This window comes from Haliotis rufescens, unplaced genomic scaffold (genome assembly GCF_023055435.1).
Source record: "Haliotis rufescens isolate VD_foot unplaced genomic scaffold, xgHalRufe1.0.p SCAF_84, whole genome shotgun sequence".
Taxonomy (NCBI): domain Eukaryota; kingdom Metazoa; phylum Mollusca; class Gastropoda; order Lepetellida; family Haliotidae; genus Haliotis; species Haliotis rufescens.
This window is the reverse complement of record NW_025964377.1, coordinates 1,261,884-1,281,715: the sequence shown is the minus strand read 5'-3', so window position 1 is coordinate 1,281,715 and position 19,832 is coordinate 1,261,884. Positions and strand designations below refer to the sequence as shown.

Below are 19,832 nucleotides of genomic sequence, written 5' to 3'. Positions count from 1 at the left end.
ATTCATCCCTGATATTAGCAGGCTAACAACTACATTATACACATTGTGTGTTGTCCACAGCATGTATAAAATCATTGACATAAATACTGTATTATTGACGGTGTTAGATGAACATCCATACGTATATGTTGTTGCACCTTCTGTTTCATGAACACCCATACGAATATGTTGTTGCACCTTCTGTTTCATGAACACCCATACGAATATGTTGTTGCACCTTCTGTTTCATGAACACCCATACGAATATGTTGTTGCACCTTCTGTTTAATGAAGACCAATGCGTATATGTTGCTTCACCTTCTGTTTCATGAACGTTATGGATCGATGCTCATGATATCAATCAAGTGATTGTCTGGTCTGATTATTTACAGACCGCCGTCATATAGCTGGAAGATTGCTGAGTGCGGCGTAAATCAACAAACAAAACCAACATAAAATGTGTTCCCTAAAAGCTACTTTCTGAAAACTGTTCCTCATCTAAAATGCTAAAAGAAACAGAACTTATTTTTCTATTAGTTTTACTTCATCTTCCTGTTCTTCTTTCACTTTTACATGCGACATTTTTAATGATTTACAGAACTATTGTTTGTTATATCCACTCAGAATGTCAAATTTTTGTTGTTGTGATGACACCAGGTGTTCGCGAAAAGGTGAGAGTAGCCTGCTCCACCAGTGGCACCCATCACAAGCATGTGCAAGGACAAACCAAATGTTCTCCTGAATAAATATGGCAACATATGATACAAGCTGAGATACGGAATTGCATGGAGTATGATTTTTGTCACTGATGCGTCCGACTGAATTTGGAAATGTCGCTTTACTGAGGGACCGCCTTCGTGGTCTCTTGATACAGCGTCCGCCCGGAGCATCCAGGGTTTGTGTTTTATCAATTATTTTCATGTATCAGCTCGGCGATAAGCTTATTAGTGGTCATGTTTCAACAAAACAAATCGCGAGTTATGTCGCGCCCACACGTGTCATCTACGCTCATCAACAGCTGGTCAACGCGGTCTTGAGGTAGAGCGTCCGCCTCGAGAGTGGAAGGTCCGGCGTTCGATCCTCGGCCGCGTCATACCAAAAGACGTTAAAAGATGGTACTTGTTGTTACCCTGTCTACCGCCTCCTTGGTCTAGTGGTAGAACGTCCGCCCGGAGAGCGGAAGGTCCGTCGTGCGGTGCCTGGTCGCATCATACTAAAATATGGTACTTGTTACACTGTCTGGCACTCGGCAATAATGGGCTAGAAATAGGACTGGTCGGCTCAGAATACTGCTTATTACTACTGAAACTGCGGCATGGTATCTGAGTTTGCTAGCACTATAAATCGGTAACAGTCCGAACCAGTACAAGCATCCAAACACATTTACACACATACGCACCGTCCATGCACGTCGCTATATATAGGCATTGCATTTGTTTCCCCGATCAAACAATTGTTGATTATTTGAAAGTTGTAGTCATCCCTTTACACATACAGTCTTGTGGATAGTTTTTATTTCACTCTGCATGCAGTATGCAGATATCTAAATTTTAAACAGATGACGCGGTCATACGACTCTTGCTGAAAAGTTATTTTTGTATCAGAGTAACAGCATTCAAGGCCTTTGTAAAGCTTTCAAAACGTTTATGATGGAGGATGGATATTTATAAATATGATGCATCTGACGGTGTTCCCTGTAACCTGTATTTGTTTATCAGGTTATCTGTAATATATGTATAACGGGTACGCTTATTTCTTAATCACACATGTGAAATTGTTGCTGTCAGAGACAGACTGCAACAACCAGTTTTATTTATCCTCTCAGTGGCGACATCTGACAAATGAAATTTGCTTTCATGTCACAATGAACATCATTCCATCCGTATCCATAACCTTTGTTAGCTTCGAGACAGTGTTCATTATTTCTTAAGTTAGATGGTTGCCCTGGTGCCCAGTTGGTGTAAGTGAAGGGCTTGTTCCCCGTCCATATCCAGCGTCCCTCCAGGCCGAGGTCGGTGCCCCCCAGGTAGTATCTTTCAGCTTCATTACGGAATAAGAAAACAAAGAATGTGTTTAGTATGAGACAACGGGCCTATTTCAACATATATGACATAAAATGGGTATTCATTATTATCGGAAATAACTTTTGTACATGTATCTTTTATAACGTATCACAAACCATGCAAATATCTATTTACATACCAATACGTATGAAAGTGAACCACTGAAACCTCGTTTTACGCTACAATTACGCTATTGGGATGAATACAATTTTCCTATATACATTGCTATTTGTATATGTATCATGTTTGGGAGAGGCATTCAGATAAGCAAAATTTGCTTGTTTGCCAATCACTCCACTTTATGGAAATAAATATATTTATATCATACAATTTTCCAATGAAGTGTGTACCATTGAATTTGGGGTAAAGCAATGATACTTGGCAGTGCTGAGTGTACCCACCTTTTCCCCGCTGGGTCGCATACCCTCTGACAAAGGCATCCTCGGTGTGACTGGTGATGGTGACCAGATCACTGCCCAGGAAGCGACAGATTGACTGTGAAGAATAAAGAACAATTCTAACTTATGTCACACATTCTTCATAGGACGTATGAACAATGGAACACATGTATAAGAGTTTACACCATCTCTTTAGCTGTTCAGGAATAAAACTTTGATGGTTTACACTCTTAGGGGAACAAATACTCTTTTTCAATCCACTGCAAGGAAACAACCATCAACAATCTCAGTTACTCATTTTATGCTACAATATTAAGAAGATCTCTGACTTCCTACAAAACACATTGTTAATCAATCTTATCACTTCGTGCAGTTCCTGTTTAGAAGATCAATCAATAAACGAACGTAAGCAATACCAAAAACAACAACTTTAGAGGTAAAACTTTTTATCCTTGCAGTGAAGGTAATGTGTCACACATACACAGGTTTTGTTGCATCAGAGATCACCCTTAAAATAATTCGTCCTATCAAGATCTTATGGTGGTATTGATTGTTTATGTGGACATTTGACCAAACACATGATACATATTTTCTCCAATACAGAAACGTCTTAATCATGCGAAAGAAAGCTTGAAAATTAGTTTTTCCATTTTCCAAATGTTGTCTCGACTAAATAAAATTCATACACCCTAACATATGTTTTTTACCAATTGCGTCAAGTTGGATACAATAACGTAACTGATTTGTAGATGTGTGTCAAGAAATAACCGCCCACAAATCTGATGACGTTTCAGACTTCTGGATTGTATAAATCACTCACCCTCGCTTCTGCAAATGTTCCTTTTATGTTCGAGAGCCAATAACAAGAAGCTCCATGCTTGTGGAATCCGCCTGTGCACTTCGTGCCTGTATATAACAGTGAGAGCCACTACAGAGTTCATTCTTACTGTAGTAATTATAGGAAAGAATATAGCTTGTCAGGATCAGGTCGGATTCCTTGTCATATGATAAGAAACTAAATATGGTTTTATGATAAACATGTGTTGTTGAAGATCATTTCCTTTTAATCTGCCTATTTCCTTGTGTATGGAATGTAGACTTTCGAAGTAAACTTCCCCCTTTAGTTACAGCAGCTGAAGATGAAATGGAAGCCGTCACCATCATCATTCTGATCACAGCATCTCAAAGTTGCTATGGTGACCCATTTCATGACATGAAACTAAGCTTTTACGATGCCGAATATGGAAAATGTGGGGGGACTTTGAAATGTCTGTGTTCTCACCTTTCAATTGACATTGTACATGGGATGTGTTTCTGGAGAGGCTGAGGAAACAGAGCATTGGAGCACGTACAAAAAACACTCCAACAGTCGAAGACTGTAGAGACAATATGTCTTTACCACCCACCTTCAACATTGAGAGGCTTGCAACAGCCTAACAGTGGAAGACTGTATAGACAATATGTCTTTACCACCCACCTTCAACATTGAGAGGCTTGCAACAGCCTAACAGTAGACGAATGTATAGACAATATGTCTTTACCACCCACCTTCAACATTGAGAGGCTTGCAACAGCCAAACAGTGGAAGACTGTAGAGACAATATGTCTTTACTACCAACCTTCAACATAGAGAGACTTGCCACAGCCTAACAGTGGAAGACTGTATAGACAATATGTCTTTACCACCCACCTTCAACATTGAGAGGCTTGCAACAGCCTAACAGTAGACGAATGTATAGACAATATGTCTTTACCACCCACCTTCAACATTGAGAGGCTTGCAACAGCCAAACAGTGGAAGACTGTATAGACAATATGTCTCCTCCAACATGGAGGGGCATGAATCAGCCTAGCAGTAGAACTATTCTGCTATCTGACAAAATACCTATTTATCATATCATGTCCCTTTTGCTATATTGTTGTGTGTCACGAGAAGAGTCTCAATTAAAAGATATATAATTATAAATTATAAAAAATATAATTATACGTAGGGTGTAATCGGACATCTCTCGTCTTTCTGAGAACAGTGAATAACTAGTCGTCCTTTTACGTCTTAACTTCACCACCGTTCAGCAAGCCAGAAGGACACTCAGTGAACAGTGGTCGAACATGGGCAAAGGTCATACTATTCTGAAACTGACGACTTTGACAGATCGATCAGCCAAAGTGTAAGTGTTAGTTTTCAGTTCATGGTATTCCTTGGTGGTCAGTTAGTTCCTACCTTCAACACCACGGGGAAGGGACCAGCACGCAAGACACAGCAAGCTTAAGATGCAGGTTAACGTTTCCATCTTGGAGCGGCACATATCAACCAAACTGCATGTCCAATCCTTTATACACGTCCGTTCAGGAACTGTCCAATGTCCATCTACACGTTGATGGATGGCTCCATTATAATTACGCTTTCTACGCGTATTACCATGACACAGATGCGTATGTTCCCATAACTTGAACTACCAAACTGCTTCAGTTTAAGTGGTTCTCAGTGTCACAGTTGCATGTGACCGCCTCCGTGGTCTAGTGGTAGAGCGTCCGCCCGGAGAGCGGCAGGTCCGGGGTTCGATCCCCGGCCGCGGCATACCAAAAGACGTTAAAAGATGGTACTTGTTGTTACCCTGTAGGCGCTCGACATTAAGGGGAAAAAACAAGGACTGGTCGGCTCGGAGTCAGTATACTGTGTCTGAGTGTGGTATTCATGTTAAACTGCGGCATGGTATCTCAGTGAGCTAGCACTATAAATCGGCATCAGTCCGTACTAGTACAAGCAGCCACACAAACACACACACGTACATGCACGTCGCTATATAAGTGCAATAATCTTGGACGCGACGTTAAACCCCATTTCACCTCACCTTACCTCACCCAACTCGACTGGGGAATTTTCCAAAGTATGATTTCATGGAAACAGAACGTATGTAGATTAGAAGTTCTCATCACGTGCATGTACGTTTGTGTGTGTGTGGCTGCTTGTACTAGTCTGGACTTATGCCGAGTTTATAGTGCTAGCCCACTGAGATACTATGCCACAGTTTAACATGAATACCCCACTCAGACACAGTATACACTGAGCCGAGCACGGACGCTGTTTGCTAAATCGACGTCCAGTAATATCACATGTTTAAAACATATCTGAACTCTTGGTTATTTAGATGAGAAATATCGGTCTACACCAGGCACCTTGGCATCGTAATACATTGACATCTAGTACAGGACGTCAAAATGTCAGAGAAAATAAACTCGACTGGGGAATTTTCAAAAGTATGATTTCATGGAGTTCGTATCATTGCTGAACAGGCTGATAATCTCTTTCAGCAGAGATTTCTTATAGGGAGGTTTTGTCGTATGTCTATACATGTTCTTCTAAAATAGCCAGTGTGAGTACTAAATGAATGAGTGGGAATTTACGCGGCGTTGAGAAATTCCGCAATATGATCCCGAGAACACCATTACTGGGCTAATGGTGGGCCTGAAAATGCTACCATTTTCGTGAGCACCTGGTGCCATCACTGGTTTTCCATGGCCCGTTCATGTGCTGTTCGACGCTTCTTTTGCTGTTTGCGCCCACTGGAGTCTGTTTCCGTTGATGATCGAGCTAATTACTCTACTGCGTTGACGTTTTAAATTTACACAGTGTACCATATGAGAAATCGAAACTAGGTCCATCACCCTTTATCACAACGAAGAGGATATAGTATTCAACATCGTAAGTGAGTGAATATCGCTTTACGCAGCTTTTTTTAGCAATATTCCTGCAATATCAAGATGGGGGACACTGGAAATGGGCGTCACACATTGTATCCATGTCGGGAATCGAACCCGGCATTTCGGCGTGTCGAGCGAATGCTATGACCACAAGGCTACTGGTGGGGTGGTAAAGGCTAAAATTGTGCACTTTGGGTTTAAAGCACCAAACTTGGCACACTTTTACGTTGTACCGTGGTAGAAAATTCAAGATGGCTGCCAACATGGCTGAACTCTCTGATGGTATCAATATATACTCAATATATCATACTTATCTGATCTATTTATACATATATCCGTACTAATGCATGCGGACAAATTGCAGCAGAGCTGTATATAATTCAAATATAGTTTGCAGCGCCCCCTGGTGGTAGAAAATCCAAGATGGCCACCAGCACGGCTGAAATCTCTAATGATATCAAACTATACTCAATATATCATAGTTATCTGGCCAATTTATACAAATTATCTTTGTAATGTATTTAGGAGTAATCACAACAATCCTGTATATAATTCAAACCTAGTATGCAGCACCCCCTGGTGTTGATAAAAGTCCAAGATAGCCGCCTACATGGTTGAAATCTCTAATGACTTAAGTCTATACTCATTTATCAAAATTATCTGGTCAATTCATTCAATTTATGACAGTATCTTTTTCAGAATCAATTGCAACAATGCTTTATATAATTCAAATCTGGTAGACAGCGTCCCCTGGTGATGACGAAAATCCAAGATGGCCTCCAATATGTTTTAGTTTTCAGAAATTGTCTATTTCTACAGCAGATATAGATATCATTTGATATCTTTGGACTAAGATAAGTTGATAAGTTTTTATATGATGAAACATTTTGAATGACATTGTATCAATTAATATGTATTGTCTATGATCTATTCTCGGCATATTATTTTATAAATGGTCTACTGAGAAATGTTCCACTTAGTTGATATTAGATCACCCAAAAATCACTCATCTGGGAATGGATTCATATCTTAAAAACAGGAATGTATGTAAACATATTATTGACATTATTGCGATGAACCTATGATATTAACTTACTTCCTACTTAAGTAGGACCAGGAATATCGGTTCGATGTATGTGTTTACAGTTCTATAATTAACTTACAGTGAACACTTTCCTTCAAAGTATCACATAGCACTGTACTCAAGACAGGCAGTGTAAAGTTTACAAAGGTTTGCAAGACTTATTTGCAGGTGTAGTGTTAGTTTATAACACTTATATGTGCCTGACCAAGTGTTGTCCACTTGGGTATCTGTATATTATCGCAAGTCCTCTCCCATCCCCTGACTACAAGATTCTGTAGTGTAGGACGTTTGTCAAGCACCTGTCCCCAAATATGCATTGGTGCTGTCTCAGAGCTGCCTCTTTGGGTTGAAATGTCAATTGTCTGACATCTTCATGAACAGAGATTTTGCCTTTCATTGACCTTCCAAATAAACCAGTGAGAACGACAAACCGCTCAAGAATCTGCAGCCTTAACCGCCCCACTATACCCGACCGCCCCTATTTTACATCGAAGGCATTAAAGTTACATTTTACATTGAGCATAATTCTAATGTTATAATTATTTAATATTCCCTAGTTTTAAGGGATATTCTGTAAATAATATGAAGAGATTTAAGCTTAGCTCATTTCAGTGTATATGCTGATGTCGAAACAAGGACAATCGACACTGTCAGTAAGGACAGCAAACATCCGCTTATCGGCAAGCTGGTCACAGGGGCCAGTGTGAACAGTAATTGCAAAATGTCACTTGATATTCTATGTAGTTCCATCCACGTGCGAAGTGTTTTGTAACATATGGTTCTTATCTGTCAGGATGTGTTTGTGTAACGGGTCCTAAAAGAGAAGTGAATTGCATGACTGAATAACACATTATGAAGCCAACATCACTAATCGACATGTTTTGTTCGTTGTTCATCTTTTCAGATATGGTATAGCTCAATGTCAATGCCATCTTCGAGTGTTAAGCGTGAACTTATTGTACTTGGTATGGGTTTTCAGACATGTTATGTCTTATGTACAAGTTATTAAATATACATGGATCTGTTACCCCACGGTGAATGACATCTGTGTATTCATTTCAAGTTCGTTTCCCACTATTTGCGGAACATTTAAGTCCCTTAAAGATGGTAGATTATCCAATAACCCAATTATCCAATGTTCCTTTACCATGACAAACAATACAGATAACTGCCAACTTTGGTGTACTGTATTGATTTCTCTGCACGATCGGTGCTGAATTCTTGGCCGCGGAAATTGGGCATATTGAAAAGAAGCAAAATGGATAAAAGATTACTTTGTAGTTTGGACTCATATATCCAGAAATAATCATGCCATCTTGTAACATTGCTAGTAATCAAGAGTGTGACAGGACGGGTACTACGTTACGAGACAATTTCCCTTTCTATGCTAAAGCATTCCAAACGTGCGGTGTGAAAAACAAAAACCTTTATTATAGCTGATGGAAAACATGATGGACACACGGAGCCTTATTGTAGAATGCTATTAGTCCCATATGGTACTAAGTGTGGACAGGACGCTTACTCACTATACACATGACCGGCACTAAGGTTTGGACAGGACATGCTTACTGACTTCACACATGACGGCTACTTAGTGTTGGACAGGACATGCTTATTCATTTCACACATGACGGATACTAAGGGAGGACAGGACATGCTTACTCACTTCACACATGACGGGTACTAAGGGTTGGACAGGACATGCTTACTCACTTCACACTTGACGGGTATTAAAGGTGGACATGACATGCTTACTCACTTCACACATGACGGGTGCTAAGGGTTGGACAGGACATGCTTACTCACTTCACACATGACGGGTACTAAGGGTGGACAGGATATGCTTACTCACTTCACACATGACGGGTACTAAGGGTGGACATGCTTACTCACTTCACACATGACGGGTACTAAGGGTGGACAGGACATGCTTACTCACTTCACACATGACGGGTACTAAGGTTGGACATGCTTACTCACTTCACACATGACGGGTACTAAGGGTGGACATGCTTACTCACTTCACACATGACGGGTATTAAGGGTGGACATGCTTACTCACTTCACACATGACGCGTACTAAGGGTGGACAGGACATGCTTGCTTACTTCACACATGACGGGTACTAAGGGTTGACAGGACATGCTTACTCATTTCACACATAACGGGTACTAAGGGTGGACATGCTTACTTACTTCACACATGGCGGGTACTAAAGGTGGACATGCTAACTCACTTCACACATGACGGGTATTAAGGGTGGACATGCTTACTTACTTCACACATGACGGGTACTAAAGGTGGACATGCTTACTCACTTCACACATGACGGGTTTTAAGGGTGGACATACTTACTCACTTCACACAGGATGGGTACTAAGGGTGGACATACTTACTTACTTCAGACATGACGGGCACTAAAGGTGGACATGCTTACTCACTTCACACATGACGGGTACTAAGGGTGGACAGGACATGCTTACTCACTTCACACATGACGGGTACTAAGGGAGGACAGGACATGCTTACTCACTTCACACATGACGGGTACTAAGGGTGGACATGCTTACTCACTTCACACATGACGGGTACTAAGGGTGGACAGGGCATGCTTACTCACTTCACACATGACGGGTACTAAGGGTGGACATGCTTGCTTACTCACTTCACACATGACGGGTATTAAGGGTGGACATGCTTATTCACTTCACACATGACGGGTACTATGGGTGGACAGGGCATGCTTGCTTACTTCACACATGACGGGTACTAAGGGTGGACAGGACATGCTTACTTACTTCACACATGACGGGTACTAAGGGTGGACAGGACATGCTTACTCACTTCACACATGACGGGTACTAAGGGTGGACATGCTTACTCACTTCACACATGGCGGGTACTAAGGGTGGACAGGACATGATTACTCACTTCAAACATGACGGGTACTAAGGGTGGACAGGACATGCGTACTTACTTCACACATGACAGGTACTAAGGGTGGACAGGACATGCTTACTCACTTCACACATCACGGGTACTAAGGGTGGACAGGACATGCTTACTCACTTCACACATGACGGGTACTAAGGGGGAAAGGACATGCGTACTTACTTCACACATGACGGGTACTAAGGGTGGACAGGACATGCTAACTCACTTCACACATGACGGGTACTAAGGGTGGACAGGACATGCTTACTTACTTCACACATGACGGGTACTAAGGGTGGACAGGACATGCTTACTCACTTCACACATGACGGGTACTAAGGGTGGACATGCTTACTCACTTCACACATGACGGGTACTAAGGGTGGACAGGAAATGCTTACTCACTTCACACATGACGGGTACTAAGGAAGGAGATGACATCCTTACTCACGAAACAGATGACGGGTACGTTAATACTATTTTCATTATGGCAACTATATTTGGAGTGTTATGAAATAATTTTTATCATATAATGGGTAGGTTTCTCGGCAGGATAAAGTCAACGGATAAAAACGATATCCGTTGGGGTCATATGCGGATAGAGATGCAGATATCAAAGGTCAAGTAGGGACTACTTTCCCTGTTTATAAACAAACATGGCGTCGCCCTCGTCATTCCGCGATCGAGTCAGATTTAACCATCGTGAATCTGGATAAACTACAGAGATAATTGCTATCATTATCAAAAGAACAGTCTAATATACTGAAAATCAGTGTCTTACTGTGACGTAGCTAAGGCATTTTATAAGTTTTGGCAACTTTGGAGATATAAATTTCGAAACAATTTTGCGAGGGCACGAGGCCTAGCCAAGCGGGATCAGTAGCCATGACTGGTAGACCTCTGCGGCTTGAAACCTTCTCCACAAATTGAAATGGTTGGATTTGGCCGAAATTTGTTTGAATTGTTACCTTGTTTCGTTTTGTCGCTCTGTGTACATCTGACTACACTTCTTAACGTTATGACAGGACAGACCGACTGTCAACAACGTCTGACCGTGGCCGTGACGTCTCATAGACTAGGGTTAGAGTAGCTTCCCTTTGACAAAGGGCAGTTACTCTAGCGGACAGACCGATGGATTGCCGTGAAAGGCAATTAAAAAGAATTGTTGTTTTGCGTATATTTTGCTTCGCCACTGTATAAGAAACAGATTTCAGTTGGAACTATATTGGTTTCTGTCACTGTCCGACTGACACATCACTTACCCTGTGACGTAATAAATATTAATGCGCGCATTCCAGGGAAACTCGCACTGTTTCGGTAATGTTTGTGAGAGGGAAAGCGATTTTGAAGCGCAGAATTAAAGAATGACATTATATGATAAAGAGGTTATCACGCTTGTGTGTTTGGGGATGGTAAATATCCTGTATTAGGAATAAACACTATGTATTTAGCTCGCCAAGGCTCGCTAAATACAATGTTTATTCCTAATGCAGGATATTTACCATCCCCAAACACACTCGCGTGATAACCTCTATGTATTTGTTTATGTTGACTTCGTTTTACATAAGAAATAAAACATTTGTGCAGATTTTAGTAACAGATCAATAATATAAATTATACCGCTGTCTTAACTAGATCGCGGTTAGAAAAAAGCACTGTTTGTATAACGAAAGGCTGCCGCTGTCTTAACTGGGTCGGGGTTAGAAAAGCACTGTTTGTATAACGAAAGGCTGCCGCTGTCTTAACTAAATCGGGGTTAGAAAAACCACTGATTGTATAGCGAAAGACTGACGCTGGTTTAACTAGATCGGGGTTACAAACTTTATTTGGAGTGTTATGAAATAATTTGTATATGTTTATGTTGACAGCGTTTTACATCAGAAATAAAACACTTCTGCAGATTTTAGTAACAGATCAATAATATAAATTATACCGCTGTCTTAACTAGATCGCGGTTAGAAAAAGCACTGTTTGTATAACGAAAGGCTGCCGCTGTCTTAACTGGGTCGGGGTTAGAAAAGCACTGTTTGTATAGCGAAAGGCTGCCGCTGGTTTAACTAGATCGCGGTTAGAAAAGCACTGTTTGTATAGCGAAAGACTGACGATGTCTTAAATAAATCGGGGTTAGAAAAGTACTGTTTGTATAACGAGAGGCTGTCGCTGTCTAAACTAGAATAACCAATAAACGTAATAGCAAGAGAGTAGCCTTTTCGCGATTGTCACGATCATGGCAAAATAATAGATAAAAAATCCATTAATTTAAAATTGTACAAGGAAACATATATATGGGAAACACTTTGTTGGAATAAATTCCTATTATATTACGTTCACGACATTAGTTCTGGAGTTTTCAAAGTAAAAGTTAATATATATGTTTCTGTGATATCATGTAATGGTGATTCTAAATATAAGAAATTGGTTGATATTGTTTGACAAACAGTTGTATACACCGTCCATTGTGATACTTCTACTTAAGGATGTTTGTTAAGTCAATTGACATGCGTTCATTGTAAACAAGGATCATTAGTGTGAAAGGATTACTAAGTTTGACTTTAACCATACTCACTCACTCAGTTAAATAACTCCTTTCACATGAATAGTTAGAAGTTATGAACAAGCATATAATGCCAATATTTTGGATAATTGTACCAAGAACAAGAATTGATCCTAGAATGTTTACACTAAGATTCATTCCGGACGCTGAAATAATGCCGATGAGACGTTAAATGTTAACTCACTCACTCAATACGGACTATACGGACTATTTGTAGGGCGATAAGGGGTACAGGCCACGAGAATATTTATAGAGATACTAACACAGCCATTACACCTTATTACAAGATGGAAAACATCTTTGCTGTTAGTAATTACATTTATAGAAATCGAACCAATATACAGGCTATATGTTGTAGAACAGAATGCTATGCCAAGTCATTCCTACCTGATACCATTAATAATTGCAATAGTCGTCTGATATAGAGGATTATAAAACTTGGACAGTGTTACTTATATACAGTTAAGAATAAGTCCATGTACGTCCTACGTTCGGGTGAATTTGCACTAATGTAATAACTTAACAATTAATTCATATTTTAAGACACGTATTAAGTATTAAACAGTTAAATAGCTTTTCTTAGTAACTGAACACCTTTCCATCGACCGCACCAAACTGTTGACCAATCGTTTTTGTTCTGTTTTAATGTATATATGTATTATTTAATACAATTTGTATATAGGAAGCTTGGTGGGGACTTTTGGGATATAAGAAATGAATACAGACTGCCATATTGTCTGAATGTCTTAACAATCACCGAGTGTGACCATGTAGACAGGATATTATTCGGGTTTCTGATAATTACTCCATGAGCATACTGGGTATTGGTGCTTGGGGATATTAAATGTAACAGTTTGTTATCAGAGGAGATTGATAGTGAACTTTTAGTACCAGTTAGATATGATATCTATATGACTTCTTTCTGTTTGACAAATGATTTAGGGTTTATGTGTGTGAAATCCTTTCACACTGATGGAAGAAAGTCACTCAACCAGTTCATGTATTCTACGTCAAATAAGATCAGAACACGTGTATAATTACAACATCCTCAGGATACCAATAACATCGAAATGTACAAATTAACAAACATGACCAACATTATTATTTCATGATAATGTAGGTGTCATGCATGTAATTATAGCTATATAAACATATGTTTAATTATTCAGTTTGTGTGAAGTCGGTCATAAATACAAGAAACAGTTGATTCTGAAATTCTGTAATCATGTACTTTTAAGTATATTTTCCCAATATTATATTATCCCCAAAAGGGCAATTAAATTCATGTTATGTTTTTTCAGTCAATTTTTGAATACGAATTACGTAACATTTATGTTACTTTGATTTTATAAGACCAATGTTGTTGTTACAGACCAAGGGACCGACTAGGTTCATTACATGTCATAAAAGTGCCGGGACATAATGTGGTGGCAGTATATTCTCTAATTAACACCTGTACTAAGGGACAGGCCATTTGGGTTTGTCCTCAGGGAATGTGTCATACAATTTGTGTATTCACCAAATAACATTCAACAAACTATGTACTTAGTCCGGTGATTTAGGATTGATGCATTTGTACTTCGTTTAAATAAATGAATTACATTTTTTTCTTAATCGTGTGCGAAATACGCATAATGTCGGAAAGCGCAAGTTAAATCCCTAAATACTGACTTCGTTCCTAAATAAATCACAACCCTCACTTATAATTGTATCACTGTATCACTTTAAATTTTAATGATGTAAATCACGTACCTGTCACTTTTAATGTAGAATACGTCAGTCACTCAACCAGTTCCACTATTATTTTCCCAAAAGATCAAAGATTAAAAAAAGTTAGCAAGTTATTAATTTCCATATCTTTAGAAATACTTAATCTTAACATTGAAACTGCCATCTTGATTATTATTCTGTATTGAATGACATTAGATATATGCTCCTATACCGCCGCTGGTTTCTTAATTTGCGAAAATTAAACATTTGGTTTGCATCCAACCATGCTCGTGCCAAATTATACAGCGTCAAGCTTTCAGAGCACCAACTTAGTTTTCCAAAGTAGATTAAAGCAAAATGAATATTTATCAAGTTTCCTTTTGCTAGAACATATGCATGCTGTTGTGGTTTTTCAAAAAAATCTTCGTTCTCTCTGTTGTTAACAATATTAAAACAACAAGTACTATAAAATATAATACGGAAATATATTACATATTATTTACGCATCCGGCTGCTCACAATACAATGCTAGTAAACAATACTTGTGTCCCAGGGACTGAATACCAATTAGACCAAGCCAGCTCTACAGACACTGACTCTCTCAAAAACAGCAAGATACATTATACAGTTAATTGAAAACTGTAATCTCAAACATATCTAATGCTACTTCAACACTTGATCATATACTTAGCAGTTGAATATTCTGTAAAATTGAAATTAATCCTCTATTAGTTTACAGTGACGATTCTTGCAGGCTATATAATGCAGGCGCGGCCCGTTATGTTTCATTCAATCTTTATCTTTCTCACTTTCTTATAAAGGCATAATGATCAATAATCTCTTGTGTTGCAGTATGAAATGTTAATTTATTGTGAGTAAGGCTAATCCCTTTCTCCAGACATTAATTGATCACTCACCAACAACAACTGACAAGGGATTAATCCTCGTTAAGGCAGTACTAAGTGATACAGTATACTGCAGGTTAACTAGATTAATTAACTAATTAAGGGTTAAATGAGATTGTTTACTCAGAGTGTGATGTAATTGTGTTGTGGTGTGTTGTGGTGTGGTGTGTTGTGTTGTGTTGTGTTGTGTTGTGTTGTGTTGTGTTGTGTTGTGTTGTGTTGTGGTGTGATGTGGTGTGGTGTGGTATGGTGTGGTGTGGTGTGGTGTGGTGTGGTGTGGTGTGGTTGTTTAAATAGTGACACTTTAATAAACTACTCTTCTTCTTCTTCTTTTTGTTCATTGTCAAGATGCCGTGTATAACTTCCTAGACTGCTGACATGTGTTAACATGTTCTATCTTCAAATACCACGATGTGCCCACTGATACCGTCTTTATGTTGATTGCCTGATTGTTAAGAACTATCAGTTGCGATATATTATATGATTGCTTTGTATAACATCGGCATGCTGTTCACTTTCATTGGGACTGGATTCTTTGCACAATAGCCAGAGTATCTCACTGTTAATTATTTTTCTTATCATTTGCATTTACATAAGTAAAGAACATATCAATTTAATCTGAATACGTCAATGTGTCAATTTCTTGTTCTAAAAAATACAGGTATAAGTATTCATATTCGACTTCTTATCATTTGTATTTGTAAGAATTTTTTTGAATTTTCTTGCGCCTGTTGTACATTACATTTATGGTCGTAGTTTGTTGACTTTGCTAACGATATTAGGCTGAGCCCCCAGAAATGTTTTAACATTTGATTGCATTTTAAGCAATTTTGTGCCGTTTGAACAATATTCATACAAACAAATGTAACAGTGGCAAAAGTCAAATAAATAAAGATGGCGGATGCAGTAACATTTCGGAGTTAAATCAGTACTTTTAAAAATTCGGGAATAGCTTCCGCCACTAATGCCTACGTCCACTTTTGCCTACAGTTACTATTGCCTACAAAAAAAATAAAGCAGTGTGGAATAATGCCTACACAATGAAAACAACATACCCATGCTAGGAATGAACTCTTTGAAATTTCTTTGAAATCAGCAAATATCTGCTGTTGTATACTATAAGAACTAATGCAATGATGCAGAAATAAATTATTACTGTTAGTGATATGGCAAAGTGAAATAAAAAGTGACTTCATACAATTTCTGTCTTTTCTCGCCTATAGGCATTATTCCACTAAAGTGGACTTGTCCAGTTAGAGGTTGGGTAGCACTGATAGCAGGTGTCGCTGAAAATCACTGGTGCATGACTTTGTTTATTGTAGACTGTAGGCAGACAGTTAGACAGACAGATTGTTTATTTGGCATTAGTGGATGTAGGCATTAGTGGACGCCGCCGCCACCTGGGAGCAATACTGCCACAAACGTGCAATGTCCCTTTTCCCATGTTGAAGCATATTGAGAAAAGCTTACCTTTGTACTTACTTATCTTTTGTAAAACATAAGAAATTAATACAACATATATCCCCGTGTTATGGGTTTTCGGACGCTGAATACACATTCATAGTTTTTTCACATGAACAACTGTAAAACATCTCATTCACTTAAAAAAGACAACTTTATCATAAAAAAGTCATTATTGGAGTATTAACAATTTCTGTGTGAGACCCCCTCCGGCAACACGATATTTTCGGAGTATTTAACAAAAATAATTTGATTATTTTTTTAAGAGGATTTTTCCAAGGACTGCCGTTTTTAAAAAAACGCGATTTCCCGCGTTCCGCCGAGATTTGACATTATAACAATGTATACCCTACAATTAAACCGACAGCTCAGAACAAACCAAATTCAACACTTTAAATTAATAATAAAATAGTTTCATCCTCTGTGCAATCCACTCTGTTGGCTAATCTGCCATGTGCACGAGAGCATGTTACAAATCACATCGCGGCCTCCCCGTACAAACGAATCCAAGCTCAGCACAAATCGATTTCAACACTTTCAATACGGAAGTCACGACCAATGCAATCACCCCTGACAGCTTATCCTCCCTGTGCATTTGACCATAAAGTCTACTCATATACCAAGCACCGCGCCAGGAAAAGTACCAGACGCCTCAATCGCTTACCCGTCAATATCATTGCAAGGAGAGTATGTACTCCCGCTAACAGTGTGGAGTACTAATTAAACATTTCAGTAATGTTACACGCCACTATATCAGTTTTTTGTAACTTGCTGATACTGTTTTGCACATACAAAACAATTATAGAACAATACATAGCAATTATCCTCCTTTACCAACATATACAAAGAAACACAGCGCTCAACTTAAAACACTTCAATTTGCACATATATAATAATTATACACAAATACATAACAATTATCTCCCTTTACCAATATATACGAAGAAAACAAATTTTGATCCACCATATATATAAATTTGTATATTTTTGTATATGTCGTATATATAAACTTGTATATTTTTGTATATATCATCATTCCAATCTTGTATATGCTTTGGAAATATCATCATTCCAAACCATATACAAGCTTGTATAGATGGATTTTTTTTGCAGTGATTACTTCACACATGATGGGTACTAAGGGTGGACAGGTCATGCTTACTCACTTCACACATGACGGGTACTAAGGGTGGACATGCTTGCTTACTCACTTCACACATGACGGGTATTAAGGGTGGACATGCTTACTCACTTCACACATGACGGGTACTATGGGTGGACAGGACATTCTTACTCATTTCACACATGACGGGTACTAAGGGTGGACAGGACATGCTTACTTACTTCACACATGACGGGTACTAAGGGTGGACAGGTCATACTTACTCACTTGACACATGACGGGTACTAAGGGTGGACAGGTCATGCTAACTCACTTCACACATGACGGGTATTAAGGGTGGACAGGTCATGCTTACTCACTTCACACATGACGGGTACTAAGGGTGGACAGGTCATGCTTACTCACTTCACACATGACGGGTATTAAGGGTGGACATGCTTACTCACTTCACACATGACGGGTACTATGGGTGGACAGGACATGCTTACTCATTTCACACATGACGGGTACTAAGGGAAGACAGGACATGCTTACTCACTTCACACATGACGGGTACTAAGGGTGGACAGGTCATGCTTACTCACTTCACACATGACGGGTATTAAGGGTGGACATGCTTGCTTACTTCACACATGACGGGTACTATGGGTGGACAGGACATGCTTACTCACTTCACACATGACGGGTACTACGTTACGAGACAATTTCCCTTTCGATGCTATGGCATTCCAAACGTGCGGTGTGTAAAACAAAAACCTTTATTATAGATGATGGAAAACATGATGGACACACGGAACCTTATTGTAGAATGCTAATAGTCCCATATGGTAACACATGCAACATTATGGGTCTGCGGATTCTTACGTGCATTTTATAGAAGGCAGTTTCCTGGAGTATACACTAGTTTCTTCATGTTTGCTTTCAAAGACATATAAATGAGTGGTATAAACACATTTCTTTAAGGATGACAGTAAGCTAAAAAAGCAATGTTGTGTTTTCTTTCTGTTCGCACAGAGTATCAAGAAATGTTAGGAAAACATTATTTACTATTTATGCCATTAGGACATGTTAAACCTTTTGGGGAAATGAGTGACTTACCCTCTGCGTACAGGAGCATGGAAGAGCCCAACAGTAGAAGCGAAACACCAGAGAACACATGCATGATGCAGTTGAGATGCTGGCGGTTAGCGTGTCAAAAAGTGCACTGGCGGCTAAACGGATGTATATATGATATAAAGCGTTTTCATGGTTTGGAGCAGCTGTGAAAAGATGAGCATTGATTAAGCTATCGGGACACAAGCAACTGGGAACTAATGATGCGTATTGGGAGGGACATAGGGCTAAACAATATTATAAACAAAAAAAATATACCTTTCACGATTTCTACTTTTATGAAACTGAATACATTTTATATGTTTTGATATCCGAGTATATAGAGGTTATCACGCGAGTGTGTTTGGGGATGGTAAATATCCTGCATTAGGAATAAACATTGTATTTAGCGAGCCTTGGCGAGCTAAATACATAGTGTTTATTCCTAATACAGGATATTTACCATCCCCAAACACACAAGCGTGATAACCTCTTTATCATATAATGTCATTCTTTAATTTTGTGCTTGAAAATCGCTTTCCCTCTCTCACAAACATTACCGAAACATTGCGAGTTTTCCTGGAATGCGCGCATTAATATTTATTACGTCACAGGGTAAGTGATGTGTCAGTCGGACAGTGACAGAAACCAATATAGTTCCAACTGAAATCTATTTCTTATACAGTGGCGAAGCAACATATACGCAAAACAACAATTGTTTTTAATTGCCTTTCACGGCAATCCATCGGTCTGTCCGCTAGAGTAACTGCCCTTTGTCAAAGGGAAGCTACTCTAACCCTAGTCAATGAGACGTCACGGCCACGGTC

The 19,832-nt window shown here is 39.2% G+C and overlaps 1 protein-coding gene across 1 annotated transcript; it reads right to left on the bottom strand.

The window, feature by feature from the left end:
- Positions 1-1,731: 1,731 nt before the first annotated feature.
- LOC124128415 (perlucin-like) lies at positions 1,732-19,097 on the bottom strand. The gene is made up of 4 exons (XM_048390152.1): positions 19,012-19,097; positions 3,261-3,346; positions 2,444-2,537; positions 1,732-2,019 (listed from the first exon to the last, which is right to left on the bottom strand). The coding sequence occupies exons 1-4, from the start codon at positions 19,073-19,075 to the stop codon at positions 1,793-1,795; spliced, it is 471 nt and encodes a 156-aa protein (XP_048246109.1). The 5' UTR covers positions 19,076-19,097; the 3' UTR covers positions 1,732-1,792.
- Between the last annotated feature and the right edge of the window lie 735 nt (positions 19,098-19,832).

Excerpts from the sequence above, each read along its gene's own strand:
- LOC124128415 (XM_048390152.1), bottom strand. The coding sequence starts at position 19,075 with ATGCATGTGTTCTCTGGTGTTTCGCTTCTACTGTTGGGCTCTTCCATG. Across the intron at positions 3,347-19,011 it reads CATGCTCCTGTACGCAGAGG|GCACGAAGTGCACAGGCGGA; the intron begins GTAAGTCACTCA and ends TGTTATATACAG. Across the intron at positions 2,020-2,443 it reads TGCGACCCAGCGGGGAAAAG|CTGAAAGATACTACCTGGGG; the intron begins GTGGGTACACTC and ends TCCGTAATGAAG.